Below are 26,953 nucleotides of genomic sequence, written 5' to 3'. Positions count from 1 at the left end.
CCCAAAAGGAAACTGGCTAGCTCCTTCCCTGGATAGTCAATGGAGAGACAGCCCTGGATCCTCAGTGTTCTTTTAGCCATCTGATCATCAGAAAGTTGAGATGATAAGTTCTTCCCTAATGTCTAACCTCCATATTTGCTGCAACTGTTTTGGGACAATAACATTGAAGGGACAAGAGGCCCAGGTTTATGCTTCAGAAAACTCTCAGTACCCTGCATCTCTCACTAACCTGCCCACTCTGTGTAAGGGACTGAGGGCTGGAAAGATAGAGAAAACTGTCAGCTGCTGTTCTTCTATAGCCCTGATGGGTTCTAATCCTTGGTCAATTAAGACATCCAGCAACCAACATGAAGATTTTAATTTTCTCATTTAGATTCTAATCATAAGGAACTTGAAGGAAAATGAAGGAGGGAGTATGCTTGGAAGTCATGGAACAATTTCTAGGTCTAACTACAGAGACATTCACTCAACCTCACCCTCCCCTCAACCATACACACACACACACACACACACACACACACACACACACACGCCTTTCCTCCTGGGCCCCCAGAACCTAATTTTTCACGTTTGGAAAACCCAGATGATTTTTGCCTAGGTCCATCTGGTTTTCCAAATAACCTGTCTTTTTGATAAATAACATAAGTTAAATTAGACAAGACAAACAAACAGAAGGGTGGGCAGTCAGCCTTTTTCCTTCCCTCAGCCTCTGAGAAAAAGAGATGAGGGCCGAAAAACCCAAACCACGGCTCACTCCCAACCCTGCCCCAGCATTTTACCCCTTGGACTAGGCAATAATTCTCCAGCCTGGAGCTGGGAGCTGCCTCTTCAGCCCTACATCTAGCCCACCAGCCACCAAGAATACTGCAGACTATGGTTCTCTCTAAAATGAACGGAAGGAACTCAGGTGTCCAGCCCAACTCCTTCCAATCACCCTTAGGCTGTAGCTACTTCAAACTCCCTTTTCCCATTATGAATCCCACCACAGGGAAGAACTAAATCAATAAACTGAAAATGAAAAACCTTTAAGGTGAGAGGAGAGAGGACAAAAAGAGGGGATGGGAAGGATGTGGATGGTACAGACCAAGACAATAAAACTACTGGGGACAGAAACCAGGCACCTTAGTCTCAAAAGGTAAAATCTGAGGTGACACCAGCCATACACAAGCCATGTCTATCTCCCCAGTTCACTAGAGAATCCAGGCATACACACAGGCCTCCATTTCTACTGCTATAACAAGTCTCAGCACATAGCTAGCCACCAGTGGTGGACTACGGAGCTTTGTTGGGGCTTGGCTTCTCCTTCCCACTCAGCTCTACCCATTCCTCAGCAGTGGGTTAGCCTGCATTAGTGCAGCCTCTTAAACATGCACATTCACTTCACATTAATTTGTACCTTTGATCCTAACCATACCCTGTGAGCTAAACCAAGTCATTTCACATAAGCCCCATTTTCCAGTTGAGGAAAAAAGTTAAGAGACTGACTTACCCAAAGTCATGATGCTAACAAGCCGCAGAAAGAGCAAGGACTAAAGCTCTCCACCTCTATTCTGTCCTACACTAGAAAGCTCCTCTGTATATAATTCAGCTCTGTGCTTTTCACCATTAGCTCTTCCAGGCCTCCCATCACTCACTGCTCAAAAAATTCATTGAATTATTTTATGTGCCAGGCATGGTGCTACCCAAAGCATACATTTTTCAACAAAACAGATATGGTCTGTTTTCACAGCACTTACAGTCTAGTAGGGAAAGCAAGCCTCAACAAACATTAAGGTAACACATCATGATGATAGACCCAAAAGAACAGGTAACTTAAGGCTGGGTGCAGTGGCTCATGCCTATAATCCCAGCACTTTGGGAGCCCGAGGTAGCTGGATCACTTGAGGTCAGGAGTTCGAGATCAGCCTGGCCAACATGGTGAAACCCCGTTTCTACTAAAAATACAAAAATTAGCTGGGCACTAAAAACACAAAAATTAGCCAGATGTGGTGGTGTGCACCTGTAACCCCAGCTACTTGGGAAGCTGAGGCAGGAGAATTTTGATTGCCCGGGAGGCCGAGGTTGCAGTGAGCCAAGATCACATCACTGCACTCCAGCCTGGGTGACAGAGTGAGAATCCATATTAAAAAAAAAAAAAAAAAAAGGACTAGGAAACTTAAACAGAGGTAACCTAATTAAGAAAGGGGTGGTAATGGTCAGAGAAGGCTTCTCTGAAGAAGTTAGGCTTCGGCTAACACCTTCCCCGTCTCTATCAAAAATACAAAAATTAGCCGGGTGTAGTGGTGTGTGCCTGTAACCCCAGCCCCTTGGGAAGCTGAGGCAGAATTGCTTGAATGGGGGAGACAAAGGTTGCAGTGAGCCGAGATCGTGCTACTGCACTCACTCCAGCCGGGGCGACAGAGCGAGAATCCATCTCAAAAAAAAAAAAAAAAAAAAAGAATAGGAAACTTATACAAAGGTAACCTAATTAAGAAAGGGGTGTTAGGCTGGACTTGGTGGCTCACGCCTGTAATCCCAGCACTTTGGAAGGCCAAGGCGGGCAGATCATGAGGTCAAGAGTTCGAGATCAGCCTGACCAACACAGTGAAACCCCGTCTCTGCTAAAAATACAAAAATTAGCTGGGTGTAGTGGCGTGCGCCTGTAATCCCAGCTACTTGGGAGGCTGGGGCAGGAGAATCGCCTGAACCCAGGAGGCAGAGGTTGCAGTGAGCCGAGATCGTACCACTGCATTCCAGCCTGGGCGACAGGGCGAGACCGTCTCAAAAAAAAAAAAGAAAAAAGGGGTGTTAATGGTCAGAGAAGGCTTCTCTGAGGAAATTAGGCTTAAGCTAACGCCTTGAGAATTATGCATTAGTCAGACAAAGAAGGAGGGTGTAGGGGAGGGCATTCCAGGAAAAGAGGACACTTTAGATGCTCCTGAGGCTGCATGTCATGAGAAAGAAGAGTAGACAGGAGGCTGGGAGGCGGAGCTATGTCATGCATCGGCCATGAGAAGTTTGAACTTTGAGTGCAGCGGAAGACATTAAAAGATTTTAAGTAGGGAAGTGTCATCCTCCAAATTATATTTACATAAAGGTCACCTCTGGCTGCTGTGCAGATTGGATGAAAGGGAAGCAAAAACAGAAGTGGGGAGGTCAGGAGGCTACGGTAGGACCCTAGAAAGAAATTGTGGAATCTTGGACCAGGGCACTGGCCATAGAGCTGGAAGAAATGAGCTGATTCAAGATGCAATTTGGAAGTAGAAATAACAGAACTTGGAGATTGTCTGATTACAGGATTAAGGAAGGGGTCAAGAATGCTCTTCAGATTTCCAGTCTGAGTGACTGGATATATGGAGGTACTTTTACTGAAATGGCAAATACAGGAGGAAGAGCGGGTTTTTAGAGAAAATCACATTTTCATGTTAAGTTTGAGATATTTGAGAAACAATGGGTCTTTCAGAAGTAGCCTACAATATATGATATAATTGTGATACTGGTAATTTCTTTCATTCTCAAAGGAGGTGAATTTCTTTTTTCTGGGAGCTACTGGCAATTTCTTATGCTTACAGAGTGGCACTTGACATAATGTACTGACATACATTTTCCAACTGAAGCCCCCCAGCAACTCTGAGACAGCCATGACTTAGTATCCTCATTTTATAAACAGAGGCTCTGAAAGGTGCAGTGTTATTTATTCAAACTGTGGTAGGCACCACTACATTCCAAGCTGTGTGCCAGGCGATGAGTAGGATATAAGGGTAGAAGATACAATACCATCTCAAGGATGACATAATCAAATAGTATCATGGGAACACTCCTCCCAGAAATACTCTCCTCTATCCTTAGGAGCACAAATCCCAGGACAGGATGCCCCAAGAGTGATTAGACATAACCCTAGGAGATAAAAAGCAAAAACACCCCCTAAAAAGTCTTCCAGCCTGAGCATTAGAAACTCTTAAAGTGAGGAGAAGTTTGTAGAGAAGCAGTTGAGAAAATGAGGGATGCCACAGAGATCTGAGCACCTTGTCTCTAGAGCTTTGGTGAATAAAGTCTTATGGTTTATGGAAGAGACCCTAGTATGGCTGTGCAACTGTGAATTAATGAGATGAAATTAGAGACCTGTTTAAAGAGGTTAATACCATGTATCCCTACTCAAGTGTATGGAACAAGGAAGAAACAAAAACACTGACACTGAGCCTACCCTATCTCCCACACTCATGGGCTCTCATCCCTCCAAATATGTAATTTCCAAGCTAGTGGAGCTGAGTCCTCCTTGGAGCCATAGTGGCAGATCCTGGGGCTTCAATTTCATTAAAACATAGCTAATGCTGCTGGCTCAGTGCTTTGGGCAAAGGGCATATGGGTCAGATCGAAACTGTCCATGTCAATCCTGTTACCAAGATCAAGGCTTAGCTTACTTTATAGCAGCCATCCTGGCATAAGGAAAAGTAACCCAGAGTTTGACTCAAGTTTTCTTTCTCCAAAGAGTGCTTTCTCCCAGGAGCCTCAATCAGAAACCGTTTTCTTTCTTTCTTTTTTTTTTTTCTTGAAAGGGAGTCTCACTCTGTCGCCCATGCTGGAGAGCAGTGGCGCAATCTCGGCTCACTGCAACCTCTGCCTCCCAGGTTCAAGGAATTCTCTTGTCTCAGCCTCCCAAGTAGCTGGGACTACAGGCGCCTGCCACCACCACGCCTGGCTAATTTTTGTATTTTTAGTAGAGACGGGGTTTCACCTTGTTGGTCAGTCTGGTCTCCAACTCCTGACCTCAGGTGATCCAGCTGCCTCAGCCTCCCAAAGTGCTGAGATTACAGGCATGAGCCACCGTGCCCAGCCCAGAAACCATTTTCTCCCTGGATTTCTCAGGCACTAATTTTCTTTTTTCTTTTTTTTAGAGTTGGGATTTCACCATGTTTCCCAGGCTGGTCTCGAACTCCTGAGTTCAAGCAATGCACCCGCCTCAGTCTCCTAAAGTGCTGGCGTGAGCCACCAGACCTGGCTGAATTTTCTTATCCTCAGTTGTCAATTCCAATTGTCTTTTCTATCTCTCCCCAAAAGACATGTAGGGAAACAAGAGGGAAGAAATATCTAGCCTTCCTGCTCAGTTCTCTTTTGCCCAGCAAGGGCTACCTTGCCTTGGGAACTGTTTAGAGAGTTCAAAGAAAGAGGTAAAAACACATATCTTGAACCCATGGATAAAATGAAGTACATACAAACTTAGCTAAAGAGAAAGGCCAATCAAAGCTGTAATAGGCTGGACATGGTGGCTGTGCCTGTGACCCCAGCATTTTGGGAGGCCAAGGTGGGAGGATTACTTGAGGCCAGGAGCTCAAGATCAGCTGGGGCAACACAGCAAGACCCTGTCTTTACTAAAATAAAATAATTAGCTGGGCATGGTGGCATGTGCCTGTAATGTGGCCCAGCTGTTCCAAAGGTTGAGGAAGGAGGATGCTAAAGCCCAGGAGTTCAAGGGTACAGTGAGCTATGATTGTGCCACTGTGCTCTAACCTGGGCAACAGAATGAGACTGTCTCTAAAAAATAAATTTTTTAAACAAAGAGCTATAATAGAAGGTACCATTTATGTAAACTCAATTATCCTCTTCACCTGAGCTGAACCCAAACCACTTGGTAAGTTAACTTGATCAATTCACTAGGACTGAGAAGACAGTGAGGGGACAATTGCAGCAGCCTCTCACTTTAGACCCAGAGGGTTTCCCTGGGATGGAGATAACCTGAAAATGAAATGCTCCTCAAGGTTAGACAGGCACTGACCTAAGAATGAGCATTCAAGCTGGACAGCAAATCTTCCCTTCAAGGCATTAAGATTTATTGAAAAACTACATACATATTAAAACATCTTTATACACATTTTCCCCATTAAAAGATTACAAGTATACAAACATAAGTATTGTCAAAGTCAACATCTTGAGTATAGAAAACTGTAGAAAACCGGCCGGGTGTGGTGGCTCACGCCTGTAATCCCAGCACTTTGGGAGGCCGAGACGGGCGGATCACCTCAGGTCAGGAGTTCAAGACCAGCCTGGCCAACATGGCGAAACCCCATCTCTAATAAAAATACAAAAAATTAGCTGGACGTGGTGGCGGGCGCCTGTAATCCCTGCTATTTGGGAGGCCAAGGCAGAATTGCTTGAACCTGGGAGGCGGTGGTTGCAGTGAGCTGAGATCGTGCCATTGTATTCCAGCCTAGGTGACAGAGCCAGCCTACGTCTCAAAAAAAAAAAAAAGAAAAGAAAAAGAAAAGAAAAGAAAAACTGTAGAAAACCTACAACCTAATTGCATCAATTAAATTGGTGTTCCCATCTCCCAATAAAAAACTGGCACACTCTCTTCCAACTGCCCAAGTCCAGGTCCTGACACTGAAACCACAGTATTCACATGGAATGTTTTTCCAAAGCAGCATTGATGCTCAGTTCCGAGGGGAAAAACATTTGTCTAAAATTCTGAGAAGCTTGTGGTAGTTCAGGGAAAATGGAGAATGATGGCAATTCTCTTCAATAATATTTTTATTAAATTCCATGGTGGTCTTCTCTCAAAATTAGTAATGAAATACTGAAATGTCCATTGATTAGTGAGGGCAACGTATGTAAGCCAGGAGAATGCAATAAATAATGGTTATGTTTCTTCTTGTCAGACTCAGAAGGGAGATCTTTGAACAACAGTGCTTCAAATTGAGAATTCAGTCCCAGGAAGGATCTCTCTGCCCCATAGACTGTGGTGGACAAACACTGGGTGTAACACTTTATCTTCATCCCCAAGCTCCAGAAAATTAGAGGCACAGTCTTTCTGACTTGGGTACCAGTTTAAGTCCTTATTAAGCAGCAAAAATTAATTCAAAATTTGATGCTGCCTTGGGAAGAAGCATACAGGAAAATGAAAGGGGTAAGAGTAATACAGCAGCCCATCTATTGGTTCCTAGGTCCTCCATCTAAGAAATCGTTCTTTTGGCTGGGCACAGTGGCTCACGCCTGTAATCTCAGCACTTTGGGAGGCTGAGGCAGCTGGATCACTTGAGGTCAGGAGATCGAGACCAGCCTGGCCAACATGGTGAATCCCTGTCTCCACTAAAAATACAAAAATTAGCCAGGTGTGGTGGCATGCACCTGTAGTCCCAGCTACTTGGGAGGCTGAGACAGGAGAATCATTTGAACCCGGGAGGCAGAGGTTGCCGTGAGCCGAGATTGCGCCACTGCACTCCAGACTGGGCAACAAAGTGAGACTGTCTCAAAAAAAGAAATCTTTCTTTCACCGAACCCCGGTCATCATGGTACGTATCTCATGGGTGTAAAGGAGTCATTATGGTACTGCTTTTCACTGTTTAATCTGTAATGTCACACTTTTCCCTACTCTTCCTCTTCGAACCACTTCTATCACAAAGAGACATTAACCCAGAAAGCTGCTACGATAAAATGTCAAATGTTTAATGGAGGAAGTGAAACCTAACCCAAGGCCAGGTGCGGTGACTCATGCATGTAATCCTAGCACTTTGTGGGGCCGAGACGCGTGGATCATTTGAGGTCAGGAGTTCAAGACCAGCCTGGCCAATATGGTGAAACCCCGTCTCTACTAAAAATACAAAAATTAGCTGGGCGTATTGGCACATGCCTGTAATCCCAGCTACTCGGGAGGCTGAGGGAGGAGAATCGCTTGAACCTGGGAGGTGGAGATTGCGGTGAGCCGAGATCACTCCAACCTGGGCAACAGAGTGAGACTCCATCTTAAAAAAAAAAAAAAAAAAAAAAAAAAAGGAAACCTCGCCCAAGTATTCCATGAGTTGTTGATGTTGTAAATACTGCAGAATTGAAATCAGTGGCCAATCCAGGGAATAATACTAGGAAAAGAGATGTCCAGAGCAGTGCAGTAGAAATAACTGGAATTTCTGTCTGCAATCTTATTGCATTGATTATGAGAGAAGGAAGGATCATTGGCTGGAGTGTCAATTCCAACTTTCAGTGCTAGAAACTTCTCAAAGCAGTCTCAATGTAGATTTTGGCACCTTTGATGGTGTTAGCTCTCCAAATATTTGAAGATGCTTCGCGTCAATCCTGAAGTGCTATCATCTGTTTTGAGGCGCTTAGGTGAAGGAGAAGTCATGAAAGATGGACCCCTTCTCTTTACCTAGAGAGCAGAGAGGGAGTCAGGGCCAGCTTAAGACCTTCATACAAGTACTTACCTTCAGTTAGCTCTCAAGCAACTCATAAATTGTGGATGATTAACAACAGAAAAAAAGAAAGAAAGAAAAACTTTCTAGGCAAGTTTAAAAGTTGATTACCTACTGGGGTAGCAATTCTCTTGTACCTTATTGGGGAGTGCAAGATTTCAACATTGTAGCATAAAGAGGTTAAGCCAGAATTTTTGTTTTTAAATTAAAATAAATAAATAAATTTTGGTTTGGGAAGCCACCATATTAGTTCTCAAATTCCATACCTGAGACTTAGACGATTCCTTTGCCGCCTCAGCCTTGACAGGAGAAAGTGTATGAAAGACAAAGTTTCTTGAATTTCGAGGAGCACTGGGGTTACGGTCAGAGAGAGCAGCCAGTTTCTGAAGCACAGCTTTCGGCTGGTTTAGCAGTGAGCCTGTCTTCACCTGAGGAAAGAAGAGTCATCTGGTATCAAATCCCAAGTGCCAATTAAAGAATGAAAAGTCCTTCCCTCCCTGCTTCCCCCTAGATATTGAGGGTACATATTCCTACCCTATTCAAACAGAAAACAAATAGCAGACTCCTTTGACATTAACTTTTTCCCTGCAGCCACCTCCTTCCTCTAATGACAGAGACTATTCTCTAAGCTGGACCTGGGCCTTTATAACCTGTAGACTATGATGTCAGATTAACAAGGTTCCCAACCAACCTGTTGAGCACTTCCTGGTCTGATGGCTTCAAAAGGATTTCTGAGCAAAGACTTTGATTCCTGAATAACCATAGGGCGACTGGCTGGAAAGAAAAGACAGAGAGGCCTATTCTGGGAAAAGCTGATTAGAATTACTTTTAAATCTAAACAAGCTAAGAAATCTTGTAACTAATCAATATGCTAAAGCGATGGGAACTCTGCTCTATATAATGGTGACTTTGAAACTATAATAATTGGCTCCAAGAAGAGACACAACTAAGTTGAACAGTAATCATTTAAGAAAAACAGAAGTGGTCAGTGTATGGAATAGTGAAGAGCTTCATTTCTGGAGTTAAATATTCCTGGATTCAAATCCCACCTCTAACACTTAGGTATACAATCCTGGGCAACTAAATAGAGAAAGCCAGAATTAACTACTCTGAGCCTTAGAACATAAAGTAAAATCAGCCACATATACTCACGAATACAGTCTCTACTGCCCAATAGTCTAAGATCTAAGTACACTGTCTCCCACCACCTCTGTGAAGGCTCTTTAAGACAGTATTAGACACAAGCTTATGATTAAGCTGCAACAGCTCCTGAAGGTTAGAGTCACCTCCAAAGCTCTACCACTAACAATCCAGGGGGCTAGACCCTAAGGAGAAACAAGAGCTCACCATTCTTCTGCAGTGCTTTGGCTGTAACTTTCTTGGCCAGTATCATAAACTGACTGTCCTCCCCAATTTCTTCTTCTTCTTCAGCTGTAATTTTCCCCTGCTGTGCCTGAAAAAAAAAAAAAAAAAAAAATATACAGCATTAAAAGTCTATAGCCTTCCTAAATAGTTAGCATGGCCTGGATTGTGAAACTAGAGTTCCTGGGGTATCTGTTTTCCTTTTTGCAGCCTTTGCTGCTTTAGACAAAAAAAAAAAAAATCTTAGACAAACACAAAGAGAACTGTCCACGGTATAGCCTTCTCAAAACACAAAAGATAGCTCAAGGATTAAAAGAGATAGCAATATGTTGCCTAAGATTTTGAAACTATCATGACAAACTAAGGGAGAGTCTCATAAACTAGGGTCAGTATGTGAACTCTTACCATGTCCCGAAGCCACTGTTCTCGTTCAATTCGCTCCTTCCTCCACCTGGCTTCTGACTCATCAAGCTGTTCTTCAGTCTGATCATCATCAGAGTCTCTGTGGAACAAGTCCATCTGGGAAGCATCATCTAAACAAAGAGTGAAGGTAATCAGCATTCGGCAGTCCTCATAGGAGAGGGTGCTTGGACAGACAAAAAATAAACCCTTATCATTTACTATATAATGATGTAAACTTTTCCCATCCACTAACAGAAAACAGTTACAACTAGGTCTTCACGTAGCCTGTTACAGTTTTGCTTGCCATTTGCCATCTGAAACTGGACAAATGTGCATTGTAACTGTTTGCTTTTTTTTTTTTTTTTGAGATGGAGTCTCGCTCTGTCGCCCAGGCTGGAGTGCAATGGCGTGATCTCTGCTCACTGCAACCTCCGTCTCCTGGGTTCACGCAATTCTCCTGCCTCAGCCTCCTGAGTAGCTGGGATTACAGGCGCGTGCCATCACAGCCGGCTAATTTTTGAACTTTTAGTAGGGATGGGGTTTCACCATTTTGTTCAGGCTGGTCTTGAACTCCTGACCTTGTGATCCGCCCGCCTCTGCCTCCCAAAGTGTTGGGATTACAGGCGTAAGCCACCACGCTCGGCTCGTAACTGATTGCTTTTAAAGACAACAACCAAGATACCTATGTTTTTCCATCGAAACTTCCTCATTCGCCCAGGACCATCGCTGTGCAGATCCCCATCAGCAAGGTACCTCTCTTGGTATAAACGTAGCTGTCGCTTATCATCATCCAACATCGCTTTCCTGCAACAGGAGAAATAAGGTGTTCAAAACAAGGACCATTCTGGCTGGTTATAGGGCTTGTCTTAAGATGTACCCTATTACTCAGAAGGGCTTGTTGGGATACTGACATGTGTATTTTCTTGATTTGACTCTGCAGTTCCTCATCAGAAGGAAGTACTTCATCAATTACGTCCTCTTCATATTCATCAATTTCTTCCCCATCATACTCATCTTCGCTTCCCACATCACTTCCTGACACTTCTGCCTCATCCTCCAGGTATTTCCTCAACCTCCTAGAAAGCAATTTTGAGGATTAGAAAATACGACAATGAATATACTCACAGAATATGGAAGCAGAGAAAAGCAGAACACAGAGTCACTTCTAATAGTAATAAACATAATACATTTGATAATATTTAAATTTTTTTGGTAATAGTCTACTTGTCATGGTTTGACTTAATGATTTTTCAACTTTACGATGACATGAATGTGATATGCACTTAGTATGCTTCTCAATTTACGATGGAGTTATATCTGGATAAGATGAAAGTGCATTTTCAACTTATGATGGATTGATCAGGATATAGCCCCATTGTAAGATGTGGAGCATCTGTATTTAAAAGTTGATCATTTAATATGTCTTGTGTGCTAATAACTGTGCTTTATAGGCATTAACATATTATCTTAGGAATGGGTACTATTATTCTCTTCATTTTACAGTTGAGGGAATTGAGCCTCAGAAAGATTACATTTACCCAAGGTCACATAGCTAGAAGGTAGCAGAGCCTGGATTCAACTTAGATTGGGTGATCTGAAAGCCAGGAAACTCTTAATCTCTTCTACATGTATTAGAATACCTGCTGGAAGGTTCAAACTATTTCATTTTGCATTTGAGCACACCAGCTTTAAGAGACAAACTAGAGATGGTGAGGTGTAGAAAGGTAATAAACTGGGATCTTCTTACAGCCTAACAAATCTTGACCCCCACATCAGAAGGAAGACTAAGGCTCAGAGCTCCTGGTAATCAAAATGACTACTAGTTACTTCTTCTGACTTCAGCTCCCCCTGAGAATAAATCTGGTGTCACCCTGGATTCAAAGTCATCTTGGTCCCATGTGGTCCAAAATGGCAGAAGTTTGGTGGCTTTCTGAAAACTGATTTTTATCAAAGACCTATACTGTATTTTCTTTCTTTTATTTTTTTTTTGAGATGAAGTATTGCTCTGTCGCCCAGGCTGGAGTGCAGAGACGGCATCTCGGCTCACTGCAACCTCCACCTCCTGGGTTCAAGCGATTCTCATACCTCAACCTCCCAAGTAGCTGGGATAACAGGTGCGTGCCACCATGCCTGGATAATTTTTGTTTTTTAAGTAGAGATAGGGTTTCACCATGTTGGCCAGGGTGGTCTTGAACTCCTGACCTCAGGTGATCTGTCCATCTCAGCCTCCCAAAATGCTGGGATTACAGGCCCACCACGCCCAGCTAAGCTACTGTATTTTCTTAAAGCTAAGTTGTTCTAAATACTAGGGTTCCTGGAAAATTCCTTCAGGGGCCACTAGTCACTAAGTTTCCCAAACTTCCCACTTACTATCTTTGAACAGTTCAACTTTTATCTGTCATTCTTTAAAAGATTTTATTTGAACGAAGAGCTCTGCAGATAAGAACCACTACCTTAGAAAAATCTATGGATAACCTAAAGCTGTATGAGAGTTAATTTGACAGGTGACAAATTAGAACCCAAAGTGAATCTTAATAGAATGAAATGATGGGATAAAAGCAACCATATAAATCTAATAGGGATCAATATGATGTCCTATATGTGAATTCCAAATCATTCACATACAATATAATATTAAATACCTATTCGAATTGTCTTTATAAAACTTTTTTTTTTAACATCATAGGAAAATGTTTCTGGATATGCTAAGTAGGAAAAAAAAGATGCAAAATTATACATATAGAAAGATTGTACAGATCTCAACTCTATAAAAATATATGCATAAAAAAGATTAAGAGGAACTAACTAACTTTCATTTACATCCTGGATGGTGGACATGGATAAGTTTTTATTTATATCTTTCTGTATTCTTTTTTTGCGGGGGTGGGGGGAATGGAGTTTCTCTCATCGCCCAGGCTGGAATGCAATGGCACAATCTCAGCTCACTGCACCCTCTACCTCCCGGTTCAAGAGATTCTCCAGCTTTGCCTCCTGAGTAGCTGGGATTACAGACACTGGCCATCACGCTTGGCTAATTTTGTATTTTTAGTAGAGATGGGGTCTCACCATGTTGGCCAGGCTGGTCTCGAACTCCTGACCTCAGGTGATTCACCCGCCTCAGCTTCCCAAAGTGCTGAGCTTATAGGCGTGGGCCACTGCACCCGGTTTGTATGCTTTTAAATATCCTAAAATAAATATTTTATTTTCATGACCAGAACAACATATCAAAAAAATAAGCTGGGCCGGCCGGGTGGGGTGGCTCACGTCTATAATCCCAGCATGTTGGAAGGCCAAGGCGGGTGGATCGTGAGGTCAAGAGATCGAGACCATCCTGACCAACATGGTGAAACCCCGTCTCTACTAAATATACAAAAATTAGCTGGGTGTGGTGGCACGTGCCTATAGACCCAGCTACTCAGGAGGCTGAAGCAGGAGAATCGCTTGAACCCGGGAGGCGGAAGTTGCAGTGAGCTGAGATCATGCCACTGCTCTCCAGCCTGGCGACAGAGCGAGACTCCGTCTCAAAAAAAAAAAAAAAAAAAAGCTGAGCCTGATGGCTCATGCCTGTAATCCCAGACTTTGGGAAGCAGAGGCAGGAGGATCACTTGAGGCCAAGAGTTTAAGACCAGCCTGGGAACAAAGCAAGGCCCCATCTCTACAAAAAATAGAAAGAATTAGCCAGGTGTGGTGGCACATGCCTGTAGTCCCAGCTACTTGGGAAGCTGAGGCAGGAGGATTTAAGTTAAAAAGTGGCAAACTATTAACTTGACTGTTAGGGGAGATTTCACCTAATCTAAGTTGAATCCAGGCTCTGCTATCTTCTAGCTATGTGATCTTGGGTAAATTTGATCTTTCTGAGACTCACTTCCTTCAACTGTAAAATGAGGAGAATAATAGTACCCACTCATAAGATAATTTTTTTTTTTTTGAGATGGAGTCTTGCTCTATCACCTAGCCTGGAGTGCAATGGGGCAATCTTGGCTCACTGCAACCTCCACCTCCCGGATTCAAGCAATTCTCCTGCCTCAGCCTCCCAAGTAGCTGGCACTACAGGTGCCCGGAACCATGCCTGGCTAATTTTTGTATTTTATTTTGTATTTTGTATTTTTAGTAGAGGGTTTCACCATGTTGGTCACGCTGGTCTCAAACTCCTGACCTCAAGTAATATGCCTGCCTTGGCCTCCCAAAGTGCTGGGACTACAGGCGTGAGCCACTGCACCTAGCATAAGATAATATGTTAATGCCTGTAAAGCACAGTTATTAGCACACAGGACATATTAAGTGATCAACTTTTTTTTTTTTTTTTTTTTTGAGATAGCCTCGCTCTGTCACCCAGGCTGAAATGCAGTGGTGCGATCTCAGCTCACTGCAACCTCCACCTCCTGGGTTCAAGCGATTCTCCCTGCCTCAGCTTCCCGAGTAGCTGGGACTACAGGCACCCGCCATCACATCTGGCTAATTTTTATATTTTTTAGTAGAGACAGGGTTTCACCATGTTGGTCAGGATGGTCTCGATCTCTTGACCTGTGTCACCAAGACCAGGCTGGTCTTGAACTCCTGACCTCAGGTGATCCGCCTGCCTCAGCCTCCCAAAGTGCTGGGATTACAGGCGCCAAGCCACCTTGCCTGGCCTAGTGACCAAATTTTAAATACACGTGAAGGAATGGACATATTAATAACACGTACATTTGCCTTTTCAACTTCTCAGATCGCTTCAGGAGTTCTTCATCATCATCTTCACGGTCTTCCAGTGCCAGATCATTACCAGAGTCACTGTGTTCATCCTACAAAATCAGCATCATATCCAAATTAAGCAGAATAAAATGTGTCCTCAACGAAGAAAGGATTTATAAACATCTGCCCAAACACCTCATTCTAGGAAATTGTTTCTGATAAGATGCCAAACTTAGAATTCTCAAGAACTGAGGAGAAAAAAACACTTGAGGGCAGCAATACATGGAGCTCAGTTATGATTACTTTGTTCCCTTCATACTCACCTCATCACTATCAAATTCATTATCATTTGAAACAAGCCGAAAGTCTCCAAATTCCTCCTCCTCGTTTTCCTCTTCCCTAAAATGTAAATCAATGAATCAATAAATAAGTTGTTGAAAGCAAACTACAAGTAGTCAGCCAAGTTAGGAATTAAAAAAAAATTTTGTGTGTGTTAATTTTTTTTTTTTTCTCTGAGACAGTCTTGGTCTCTAACACTACCTGGAGTACAGTGGCACCATCTCAGCTCACTGTAACCTCCACCTCCAGGGCTCAAGTGATCCTCCCACATCAGCCTCCTGAGTAGCTGGGACTAGAGGTACAAGCCACCATGCTCAGCTAATTTTTGCATTTTTTGTAGAGACAGATTTCACCATGTTGCCCAGGTTCATCTTGAATTCCTGGGCTCAAGCAATCTGCTCGCCTTGGGCTCCCGAAGTACTGGGATTATAGGTATGAACCACCTCGCCCAGCCAAATTTAAAACTTTTATTATCACCAATAATCTCTTCAATAAACAGGAAGAAAATTTTTTAAATTTTCAATTGTGGTAAAATACACATAATATAAAATTTGCCTTTTTAATGATCTTTCTATAGTTCAGTAGTGTTAAGTACATTCATATTGTTAAGCAATCTCCAGAACTCTTTTCAGCTTGCAAAACTAAAACTCTATACCCATTACACTTTCCATTTCCTCATAACCTCAGTCTCTGGCAACCACCATTCTACCTTCTGTCTCTATGCATTTGACTACTCTAAGTACCTCATGTAAGTGGACTCATACAGTATTTGTCTTTTGGTGACTGGCTTATTTCTTTTAGCATAACATCCTAAGGTTCATCCATGTTGTAGCAAGTGTCAGAACTTTTTTTTGAAACAGGGTCTCGCTCTGATGCCCAGAGTGCAGTGGCACAATCATGGCTCAATGCAGCATCGACCTCCCAGGCTCAAGCAATTCTCCCACCTCAGCCCCCTGAATAGCTGGTACTACCAGCACACGCCTAGCTAATTTTAGTATTTTTTTATAGGGATGGGGTTTTGCCATATTATTCAGGCTGGTCTCAAACTCCTGAGCTCAAGTGATGCACCCACCTCAGCCTCCCAAAGTGTTGGGATTACAGGTGTGAGCCACCATGCCCAGCCAGAATTTCCATTTTAAGTTGAATATTCCTTTGCATATATATACCGCATTTTGTTTACCCATTCATCTGCCAATAAACATAGGTCACTTTCATGTTTTGACTACTTACTGTAAATAATGCTGCTTTGAACATAGGGGTGCAAATATCCGTTCAAGTCCTGCTTTCACTTTTTTGGGATACAGACTAAGAAGTGAAATTGCTGGATCATATGGTCATTCTATTTTTATTTTATTTATTTATTTTTTTTTTGAGACAGAGTTTTGCTCTTGTTGCCCAGGTTGGAGTACAACAGCATGATCTCGGCTCACTACAACCTCCGCCTCCCGGGTTCAAGCAATTCTCCTGCCTCAGCCTCCCAAGTAGCTGGGATTACAGGCATGCGCCACCATGCCCAGCTAATTTTTTGTATTTAGTAGAGATGGGGTTTCACCATGTTGGTCAGGCTGGTCTCGAACTCCTGACCTCAGATGATCCACCATGCCTGGCTTCTATTTTTAATTTTTGAGGAGCCATCATACTTTCCCTGGCAGCTGCACTATTTTACATTCTCACCAATAGTACACAAGGTTTCCAATTTCTCCACATTCTCACTAACACTTTTTGGGTTTTTCTGATAAAAGTCATCTTAATGGGTGTCTCACTGTGGTTTTGATTGGCATTTCCCTATTAATGACATTAAATGTCTTTCATATTCTTGCCTTTTTTTACCCTGTTCTCCACCAAAGCATTATAATTTGCTTACTAGGCATATATGAGACTCAAATCCACTGAAAAATTCTCAGAAAAGGTGCAAAGCCCTTAAGATGATCAGTTATTTTGATTTTATCAAAAGGCCAGGCCTTCCCAAATTCCCAGCAATCTGAGACTTACTTGTCTGTGGGAAAAGAGCCTGAGCAAAGAGCAAGTGCTTCTTCCATTGGATCACCCATGCTGCTCTCCTTCTCCTGTTTACTTAACTCTGATGAGGCTGGAGTGGAGGCATCTACATCACAACAAGGAAAAGATGTGTCACCAAGGAATGATAGCTTTATACTCTTTTCCCAGCCATCTAAAGTCATGCCAGCTCGATACAGTTCTAAGGTAAGCTTGCCAAGAAGAGTCTACCATCTATTCATTCAACAAATCCTTATTTAGTGCTTACTATGTGCCATATGTGCCAGGCCACCAGGGATACAGTAATGAAGAAACCACTATCCCAGGTCTCATGGAGCTTATGTTCGATCTAGCAGTTGTGTGCATTGGGGGCAGGGAACAGGAAGTAAGTTAACATTTATATGAAATTTATTATACATCAGACACTGTTCTAAACTTTGTACATACATTAATCATAAATGATGTATCATATGGGCAAAGCTAAATCAGTCTTTTTTTTTTCGAGACTTTTTTTTTTGAGACAGTCTCTCTCTGTTGCCCAGGCTGGAGTGCAGTGGCACAATCTCAGCTCACTGCAACCTCTACCTCCGGGGTTCAAGCAGTTCTGTCTCAGCCTCCCAAGTAGCTGGGATTACAGGCACGGGCCACCATGCCCAGATAATTTTTTGTATTTTAGTAGAGACGGGGTTTCACTGTGCTGCCCAGGCTGGTGGCAAACTCCTGAGCTCAGGAAATCCCCCGCCTTGGCCTCCCAAAGTGCTGGGATTGCAGGCGTGAGCCACTGCGCCCGGCCTAAAGTAGTCTTAAGTTGATACTTTATCACTCTAAGAAAGTAAAGAGTTCTAAATGTCAGGGCACCAAGCAGTGAATTCACTTTGTACACAGATTCCATCACAGCCCTGTTTTCTGTGAACCTTTCACCTGAGGGTAAGGGGCTTCTTTTCTTTTCTTTTTTTCTATTTTTATGCAGGGTCTCTGCCACCCAGGCTGGAGTGCACTGGTGTGATCTCAGCTCACTGCAACCTTCACCTCCCAGGCTCAAGAGATCCTCCCACCTCAGCCTCCCAAGTAGCTAGGACCACAGGCACGTGCCACTATGCCTGGCTTTGTTTTTTTTTTTTTTTCTCATAGAGATGGGGATTTGCCATGTTGCCCAGGCTGGTCTCAAACTTCTGAGCTCAAGCGATCCATCCAACTTAGCCTCCCAAAGTTCTAGGATTACAGGCATGAGCCACCCCACCCACCCAGGGAATTCTTTTCAAGGACACTGATACTTGGGTGTGGTAAGCCTGATACTCTCGGTTGGATATTTACCCTGAGAAGTGAATTTTCCTGAACAAAGGTTCAGAAGTTCCTCCATGTTCTCTTTCTTGTCACTCTTCCTGGGTAGATGTTTTTCAGACTGAGATGTAAACTTTCCAGTACACAAATCCAACAGCTCATCCATGTTAGCATCCATGGCATTCTCATCCATACTGGCCAATGGCAATCGAGGCTTCAAAGCTTGGTACTGATTCCTGTGGTTTCTAACATTTAAGAACCTAAGAGCCAATGAGCACAACGAATAGTGTAAAAAATTCCTCAGAGAGGGCCAGGCGCGGTGGCTCACGCCTGTAATCCCAACACTTTGGGAGGCCGAGGCAGGCGGATCATGAGGTCAGGAGATCAAGACCATCCTGGCTAACACTGTGAAACCCCGTCTCTACTAAAAATACAAAAAATTAGCCAGGCGCGGTGGTGGGCACCTGTAGTCCCAGCTACTCGGGAGGCTGAGGCAGGAGAATGGCGTGAACCTGGGAGGCGGAGCTTGCAGTGAGCCGAGATCACGCCACTGCACTCCAGCCTGGGCAACAGAGCAAGACTCTGCCTTAAAAAATTTAAAAAAAAAAATTCCTCAGAGAAATGGCAAAGTAGGGGGTGAAAAACCTCTGAATTCATTTCCTACACCAGTTAAAAGCTGAATCTCAAACCAGAAAGCAAAAGATTCAAACTTTAGGCTTGTGTTAATCTAAAGAGGGAGGGAAAAGTTTTGTGAAAGAATAAAATGTTACTCAGAAGGTAAAGTGTAAAGGATAACTTTTAGCTTCAGATGATGCTAGAGCAGGGCTTGGCATTATGTCCTGTAATGTGCCACCAGTCTGTGAATTCTCAACCTTACCCAACAATAATAACATAGCAGGATGGATACAGGGAAATTTGATGACCTTACAATACAAGATCTATGCATTTCAAATAAGACAGAAATTGAAGGACCAGAATGTTAGCAAGAGCTATTTATGTTTATTTTCTGGACAGACTTTGTTCAAACTTATAGAATGTAATACTAATGGTCTGTACACCTTCTCTTTCTCAGAAGAGAAAGCACAGATGGAGTGACAGAAGCTCACTTATTTTTAAACAAAATTAAGCAGTACCCAGCACCATTCCCGCCCACAGAAACACAAAACTACCTACCCATCTGCATCCAACAGTTGGCTCTGAGTGTCATCTTCTAAACAGAACTGGAAGTCTCCTGCTCCTAGGAAAAGTGTCTTAGGCTCTGGGGAGGCGTTATACAGATCCTGGGAATCCTCTATGGGAAGTGAAGGCTCAGACAGTTTCCCTGAACTCTGGCACCCAAACAAAAACAAACAATAACAAAACATTTTACAAATGTCATTCATTGTCATGACAACAACAGAAGTTGCTATTTGCAATATTTAAGCTACTCTCAGGAAATTGTAGTTGAGGAAGACAATACACAGCCATGAGAAGCATAAAGAAAAATACCTCCAAGAAAGTAAGAATACTGGATGAAGCTTGTTTTTAATACACAAAGAGGGTGGATTTTTTAAACTGAACACACATAAGCTCAGTACCAACGTGGTGGGAGTTGGTTGGCTGGGACAAACTTTATTTAGCAATGTGGGAAGCAAAGAGAGGAGGAGATTAGAAAAACCATTACCATCTTACCTTAGAAGCTGAGCTGACCAAACTGGCTCGAAATAGCCCAGGGGAAGGAGATCTGAATCCTCCTGCTGTAGGGAAAAAACTGGTCCCACGGCCTGTTTGTCTGTTGCAAGGCTGATAGGATGGAATCGTGGAGCCAATCAGCTCAAAGCTGCTATTGTGGCTGCTCTCCTTTGTTAGCAATGAACATGAATCATCCTCATCTAAAGAAAGAGAAACACCTTTTAAGCACATGATTACAGAAATAAGGTGGATTTGTTTAGGAAAAAGAGTTGAGGATGAAACTGTCAGATAAAATTCATAGGCAAACCCCTCAAGTTATATGTTCCAAAACATTAAGTTAAAGGTAAATTACAGTACTAAGATAGCATTACATAATCAGGACATTACTCTGAGCTAAGTGACACTTGAAAGTTCTTTTTTTTTTTTGAGACAGTCTCGCTCTGTCACCCCAGCTGGAGTGCAGTGGCGCAAATTCGGCTCACTGCAACCTCCGCCTCCTGGGTTCAAGCGATTCTCCTGCCTCAGCCTCCCAAGTAGCTGGGACTACAGGCACGTGCCCCCACACCTGGCTAATTTTTTATATTTTTAGTAGAGACAGGGTTTCACCATGTTAGCCAGGCTGGTCTCGATCTCCTGACCTCATGATCCGCCTGCCTCGGCCTCCCAAAGTGCTGGGATTACAGGCGTCTGCCGAAAGTTCTCTTCTTTCTCTTATCCTTTGTAATGCCTATGATCACACTCTTCATTATCCAATCAATTATATGTCTTCCTTTGATCTACATACAGAAATATTTCATTGCTCACTCAATCAACACACATTCACTAAGGACATTATGTACCATGGTCTACTATAAATAAACTGCAAAAAATAGACCAAGAAAAATATTCTAATTCATAAAACCATTTTCATAGCTACATATGAAACTGGGAAGTGACCAGATTTAAAAACATGGAAACTTACCGTACTGCAGTCCTTAAATATCAAAGCTGAGGACAAAAGAAATGTTAAGTTCTGCACAAGAATCACTACTTACCCAGTTTGCTAGGCTGCTTGCCTGAGTTTTCATCTGTTTCTGATTTTTCTTCAGTAGGAAAGTAACTGCAAAATAAGAAAGTAAATTGGTTCAGTATCTGTTCCTAGTTTTTACAGGAGGGGCAAATCCAAGGCAATTTTAAGTTTTCTTAGAAAGAATCACTTACCCCATCTTGGAAGAGCTGTCCTTAAATAGAAGTAAAGTAGAATCTGATGAGAGAGACTTGGGAACAGAGAGGAAGCCAACTGCCTTGCCAATTTCACTACTGCCATCATTATTTTCTTTATCCATTTCTTTTTCATCTTTGGTTTCTATTTCTTCACTACTAAGAAGGAATTCTGCAGTCTTTACCAATCAGGCCACCACAAAACAAAAAATATAAGTCAAAACATTTAAAAGCAAATACACTGTTAGCCTGAAATATGGCTGATTGGTTACAGATCACATCTTAAATTCAAAAAGGTAAACTTGAAGGAAGTTTCTTATGACCATTATCAACATAATTTTCCCTGACACTTCTAGAACTTTTTTGTATTTTTTTTTTACCTTTTACCCTCCTGAAATTGCTAAGATTATAAAGGATGACTGGATTATCATTTTATTGAGGCAGTAAGAGGTTAATTAATCAGTCTAAGATTGCAGGCTGACTACTGATCTCAAACCAAGCACAGACTGAGACAGGCTGTATAGCTCAGCCATTGCTTTCTTTCTCCTTTACCCAAAATTAAATATTAACTCAAGTTGCTGGGCATGGTGGCTCATGCCTGTAATCCCAGCACTTTGGGAGGCCACAACGATGGGAGGATCACTTGAGGCCAGGAGTTCAAGACCAGTCTGGTCAACATAGTGAGACCCTCATCTCAAAAAAATTTAAATAAATAAATAAATAAATAAAATAAAATAAAATAAAGTGATCCCAGCACACAAAAAGGAAAGCTTTTTTTTTTTTCTTTTTTTGAGATGCAGTCTCACTCTGTCACTCAGGCTAGAGTATAGTGGCACAATCTTGGCTCACTGCAACCTCCACTGCCTGAGTTCAGGCAATTCTCCTGCCTGAGTAGCTGGGATTACAGGTGTGTGCCACCACACACAGCTAATTTTTGTATTTTTAATAGAGATGGATTTTCACAATGTTGGCTAGGCTGTTCTCACACTCCTGACCTCAGGTGATCCACCCACCTCAGCCTCCCAAAGTGGTAGGATTACAGGCATGAACCACCCCGCCCGGCCCAAAAAGGAAAGCTTTTTAATACTTAACAATCGTATCATCACCTGTTTCCCCTAGGCAGAAAACAGTACTATGGAACAAGGGCAAGAGGCCCTTCTACAAATGCCTTCTTCAACAAAGAACGAAAATAACTCAGAAAGGCCTCTACCTCCCTAAGAATTTACTCTAGGCCTCAATCTAGCCAAGGTTAGGACTGCTTTTTAATCTGATAGAGAAACTTAAATAAACAACAAAGATAAAATTTCCTACGAATACAAAGCCATTTTTAATATTAGCATTATTATATTAAAATATATAAATAAACAGGTGGAAGCCCAGGCAATGGTATTGTCAGTACCACTGAATATCTGTATTCAGATATATAATGATGATCTACAGATATTCAGTGGTACTGACAGACCTGAAGGTCCTAAGATTTAGGGATATATGAGGTAGTTACCCTCATCATGCCCCTAAAACCTCTTATACAATTGAACATGCTTATTATACTCTTTTTCAAGTCTGACTTTTTCTCTCATATTCACCATGACAAGGTAACAAAACAACGTAATTGCCAGAAACCTCCTGATTTCCTTCTTCTTCCTCCTCCTCTTCTTTCTCCTCCTCTTCCTCTAGTTCTTCCTCTTCTTCCTCTTCTTTCTCTACCTCCTCTTCTCCATCTTCCTCAGACTCATCTGTCATTTCTTCCTCTTCCTCCTCCTCTTCCTCAAACCCATCTTCATTATCTAATTTAAACAGTGCTTGGCGCTTCTGGCGCTCCTCAAACCTTCGGAGTTTCATTGCTTCTTGCAGTTTAGCTTTTAACACCTGAAGCTTTTCACCTGAACAGAAATATGTAGAAACGCTTTAGACATAATACAATAATTAGGTATGCATTTTAGGCAACTCCAGAAGTATTCTAGTCACATCCCAAAAGGAAAATTTCAGACTCTAGTATTCTGGGCTTTTTTGTTATTTGAACACAAGAGTATTATTATGAATTGAAGTATCAGAGAGAACTTCTGCACCCTGGATAGTATACTACTCAGGGATTATAAAATAATTGTTAAAAAGAGAGAAAAGGGGGGTAGGGAGTAGAGCTTCAAAAGTCTGTGGCTCAAAAGCCATGAAGAAAAACATTGATAAATTTACCTATATTAAAGAAAAAGAAAAACAACTCAAGAGTAAAATAAGCTAATGATATGAACTGGCAGTTCACAGAAAAATAAACATATATTGTTAATAAATTAAAAGTAATGCTTAATCTCACTTCTAATTAAAGAGCTACAAATCAAAATAATGAGATACATTTTCAACATGTTAGTCTGGCAAAAATTAGAAGGTTTGATAATACCTATTATTGAGAGGAAACAGGAACTCATACACTGTGATTCAGAGTGGTACAACCATTCTGAAAGACAACTGGATGATATATATCAAAATGTGATATATATCATGACAATTCCACTGTAAGGAATTTTGCATCTAATATACCACCATATATCTGGCACTATAATATAACGCTGTATGCAATAGCAACAACTGGAACAAACAAGACATCTGTCAATATGAGTATGGTTTAATGAGTCATGTTGTATTCATTCAATAGAATATTATGCAGCCATTTTAAAAAAAGCCTCAAGGCCGGGCGCAGTGACTCATGCCTGTAATCCCAGCACTTTGGGGGGCCAAGGTGGGCAGATCATGAAGTCAGGAGTTCGAGACCAGCCTGGCCAACATAGCGAAACCTCATCTCTACTAAAAATACAAAAATTAGCCAGGCATGGTGGCGGGCACCTGTAATCCCAGCTACTCGGGAGGCTGAGGCAGGAGAATCGCTTGAACCCAGGAGGTGGAGGTTGCAGTGAGCTAAGATCGTGCCATTGCACTCCAGCCAGGGCGACAGTGCAGGACTGTGTCTTAGGAAAAAAAAAAAAAGAGCCTCAAAAGCAATATAAAGTAGATCTGAGCTCTGGAGTTAGGTGGTCTGGATTAGACCACTGGTCCTACCATTTATTAGCTATGTAAACTTGAGCAAGTGCCTTAAGTGCTCTGCATATCAGTTTCTTCATATACAAAATAAGGATACTAATGTTTTTTACCTCATAGGGTTGTAAGGATTAAATGAGATAAAACATATAAAGCACCTAGAGCAATGCCTGACAGGGAGTAAATGTTCAATATCATACACATTCACAAAAAACGGTATATGGATAAAAATACTCCTATAAAGACATACAAGAAATTGTTAATAGTTATCTTTGGGAAGACTAGTTTTTTATTTGATACCTTTTTTCAGTGTTTAAAACTGTTTTCCATGTGATATATTACTTGTGATTTCAAGGGAGGGGTGAGAGCTGTCCTTAATACATTTCTACAACACAAAGCAGAATGCATGTTATGATCACATTATAGGTGGGTTGTTTTGTTTTGGGTTTTTTATTTGGAGACAGGGTCTCACTCTCTCGCCTAGGCTGGAGTGCAGTGCCACAATCATGACTCATTGCAACCTCAACCTTCTGGCTCAAATGATACTCCTGTCTCAGCCTCCCAAGTATCTGGGGCCACAGGTGCAGGCACCATGCCTGGATAATTTTTTTTTTTTTGGTAGAGATGAGGGCTCACTATGTTGCCCAGGCTGGTCTCCAACTCCTGAGCTCAACAGATCCTCCTGCCTTGTGCTTCCAAAGTGCTAGGATTACAGGCATGTGCCACTGCACCCAGACTGTTTTTGTTTAAATACATATACATACGTGCAAAGAAGAGAGTTTAAAAGGGTACACAATATGGTTATAGAACCTGTCTCTGATAGAAGATTAAGTTTTTCATTTATTGTATATATTTGTCTATAATGGGATTTGTTTTTTATAATAAGACAAACGATATCTAAAAAAAAATAAAGCCAGCTTGTCCACCCTACACCTCTAGGTGTGCTACACGTGAATCATGCCAGAGATACTGCTCTGCAAAGCCTCTAAGGAAAAAGATTCTATAACTTTTCATTATAAGGTTTTCAATAGCCTTGAAGATCTGTTAGAATACAAAGCAAAAAGCAAAAAACAAAACCTGTGGGCTCAAATACCTGGTTTTGTGTGGCTTGCTCCATCCAACTTCTTAGGTGCTAAAGTCACAGGTACCACATCTGCTTTTAGCTCTTCCTTTCCATCAGTGCCCACGTCTTTCACTATGACGTTCACATTCACTGTCTGACCAGCCCTGGGTTTGGCTGCTGAATTAGCATGCTTCCAGAAACGCTGCTTCAAGGCTTCCAGTTCTAAACCCAAACACCAACCAGTGTGTCAGTTTGCTATGCTCAAAACTCTTTCCTTTAAGACTTATAAGCTAAGTTTTTTTTAGCTCAGCAATGATGAGGGAAACCACACATACACAGAGAAACCAAAAACCCCTTGCTACTAACTCCAGAGTCAAATTCATACAACTTAACCCAAACTAATGGACTGCCACAACTATTCTTCCTCAACGTTTCAAAAATCAGACTTTAAAAAATCAGACAGAAATTTATACCTGAAATTTCTAAATATGTGCAATTCTTTTGAACATTCTTTAAAAATTCTTTAAAAGTATTAAACTAGTAGGAAAAAAGATTATAATCTTATCTATTCAAGGGCTTAATTTTTCATGGGTTTCAGTCTCCTTTTAAAATTCCCTATTTGTTATTGCTGTTTTTTGTTTTTGTTCTGAGACAGAGTCTCACTCTATTGCCCAGGCTGGAGTGCAGTGATGTGATCTCAGCTCACTGCAACCTCCATCTCCCGGGTTCAAGCGATTCTCCTGCCTCAGTCTCCTGAGTAGCTGAGGTTACAGGTGAGTACCACCATGCCCAGCTAATTTTTTTGTATTTTTAGTAGAGACAGGGTTTCACCATGTTAGCCAGGCTGGTCTCGAACTCCTGACCTCAAATGATCAGCCCACCTTGGCCTCCCAAACTGCTGGGATGAAATTCCCTATTTTGAACGTTTCATTATTGGCAATCTTACTAAATATAGGCAAGGTCAATTTTTTTCAAGAAGGGAAAATAAAATGACAATCCAGTCAGTGATATAATTAAGCAGCAGGACTGTAAAAAGTTTTTTGGTGAAAACTGTTAACACTAGTACAATTGGTACAATGAGAAAGGAAATACTGCAGCCCCAGTACCACATGCTCAACTTGTGTACAAACGGAAATATATATATACTGGGAACAGTAAGTTCAGCAATCCAATAGTGATATAAACTTATCCCTCTTCCCTACTGCAATATCTTAGAATTTCCTTCTCCCTTCTCCCTCAGCCAGCTGTTACCTGGAACCAATCCCTACTCACTCTGCTTAACACTTCATATCATAACGGAATCTGTGATGAGAGCTGGCAGTTTTAAGGAGAAAGTTCCTTTGGAGTTGATGCACACTGGACATTTTCAGGCAGCCTTCTCGTCCATGATAAAATGGTTTATTTTTAAATGGAGTCTCGCTCTGTCGCCCAGGCTGGAGTGCAGTGGTGCAATCTTGGCTCTCACTGTAGCCTCAATCTCCCCAAGCTTAGAGTTGATCCTCTCACCTCAACCTCCTGAGATAGCCAGGACTATAGGCATGTACCACCACACCCAGCTAATTTTTTTTTTTTTTTTTGAGACGGAGTCTCACTCTGTTGCCCAGGCCAAAGTGCAGTGGCACGATCTCAGCTCACTGTAACCTCCACCTCCTGGGTTCAAGCAATTCTCCTGCCTCAGCCTCCCTAGAAGCTGGGATTACAGGTGTGCGTCACCACACCCAGCTAATTTTTTTATTTTTAATTTTAGTAGAGATGGCGTTTCACCACGTTGGCCAGG

General features: G+C 42.1%; 1 protein-coding gene across 3 annotated transcripts in view; it reads right to left on the bottom strand.

The window, feature by feature from the left end:
- CLSPN (claspin) overlaps positions 1–26,953 on the bottom strand; it is a 50,010-nt gene that overhangs the window by 8,544 nt on the left and 14,513 nt on the right. For 2 of the 3 annotated variants that reach the window (XM_054496196.2, XM_054496202.2), the window contains exons 9-25: positions 25,207–25,398; positions 22,707–22,966; positions 21,084–21,262; positions 20,918–20,982; positions 19,884–20,083; positions 19,386–19,540; positions 18,246–18,472; positions 16,929–17,040; positions 14,921–14,996; positions 14,610–14,707; positions 10,835–10,999; positions 10,606–10,727; positions 9,927–10,054; positions 9,507–9,612; positions 8,851–8,933; positions 8,426–8,587; positions 5,770–8,116 (exon numbers count right to left, since the gene is read on the bottom strand). In XM_054496196.2, coding sequence (XP_054352171.1) covers positions 8,006–8,116; positions 8,426–8,587; positions 8,851–8,933; positions 9,507–9,612; positions 9,927–10,054; positions 10,606–10,727; positions 10,835–10,999; positions 14,610–14,707; positions 14,921–14,996; positions 16,929–17,040; positions 18,246–18,472; positions 19,386–19,540; positions 19,884–20,083; positions 20,918–20,982; positions 21,084–21,262; positions 22,707–22,966; positions 25,207–25,398 — 2,441 coding nt within the window. In that variant the 3' untranslated portion in view covers positions 5,770–8,005. Of the gene's footprint in view, positions 1–5,769; positions 8,117–8,425; positions 8,588–8,850; positions 8,934–9,506; positions 9,613–9,926; positions 10,055–10,605; positions 10,728–10,834; positions 11,000–14,609; positions 14,708–14,920; positions 14,997–16,928; positions 17,041–18,245; positions 18,473–19,385; positions 19,541–19,883; positions 20,084–20,917; positions 20,983–21,083; positions 21,263–22,706; positions 22,967–25,206; positions 25,399–26,953 lie in introns of those variants that run through there. The other variant, XM_063665942.1, reaches the window with a different exon arrangement.

The sequence above is a fragment of the Pongo pygmaeus genome, chromosome 1 (genome assembly GCF_028885625.2).
Source record: "Pongo pygmaeus isolate AG05252 chromosome 1, NHGRI_mPonPyg2-v2.0_pri, whole genome shotgun sequence".
Lineage (NCBI taxonomy): Eukaryota > Metazoa > Chordata > Mammalia > Primates > Hominidae > Pongo > Pongo pygmaeus.
Note: the sequence above shows the minus strand (reverse complement) of the source record. Positions and strands in the feature narration are given on the sequence as shown.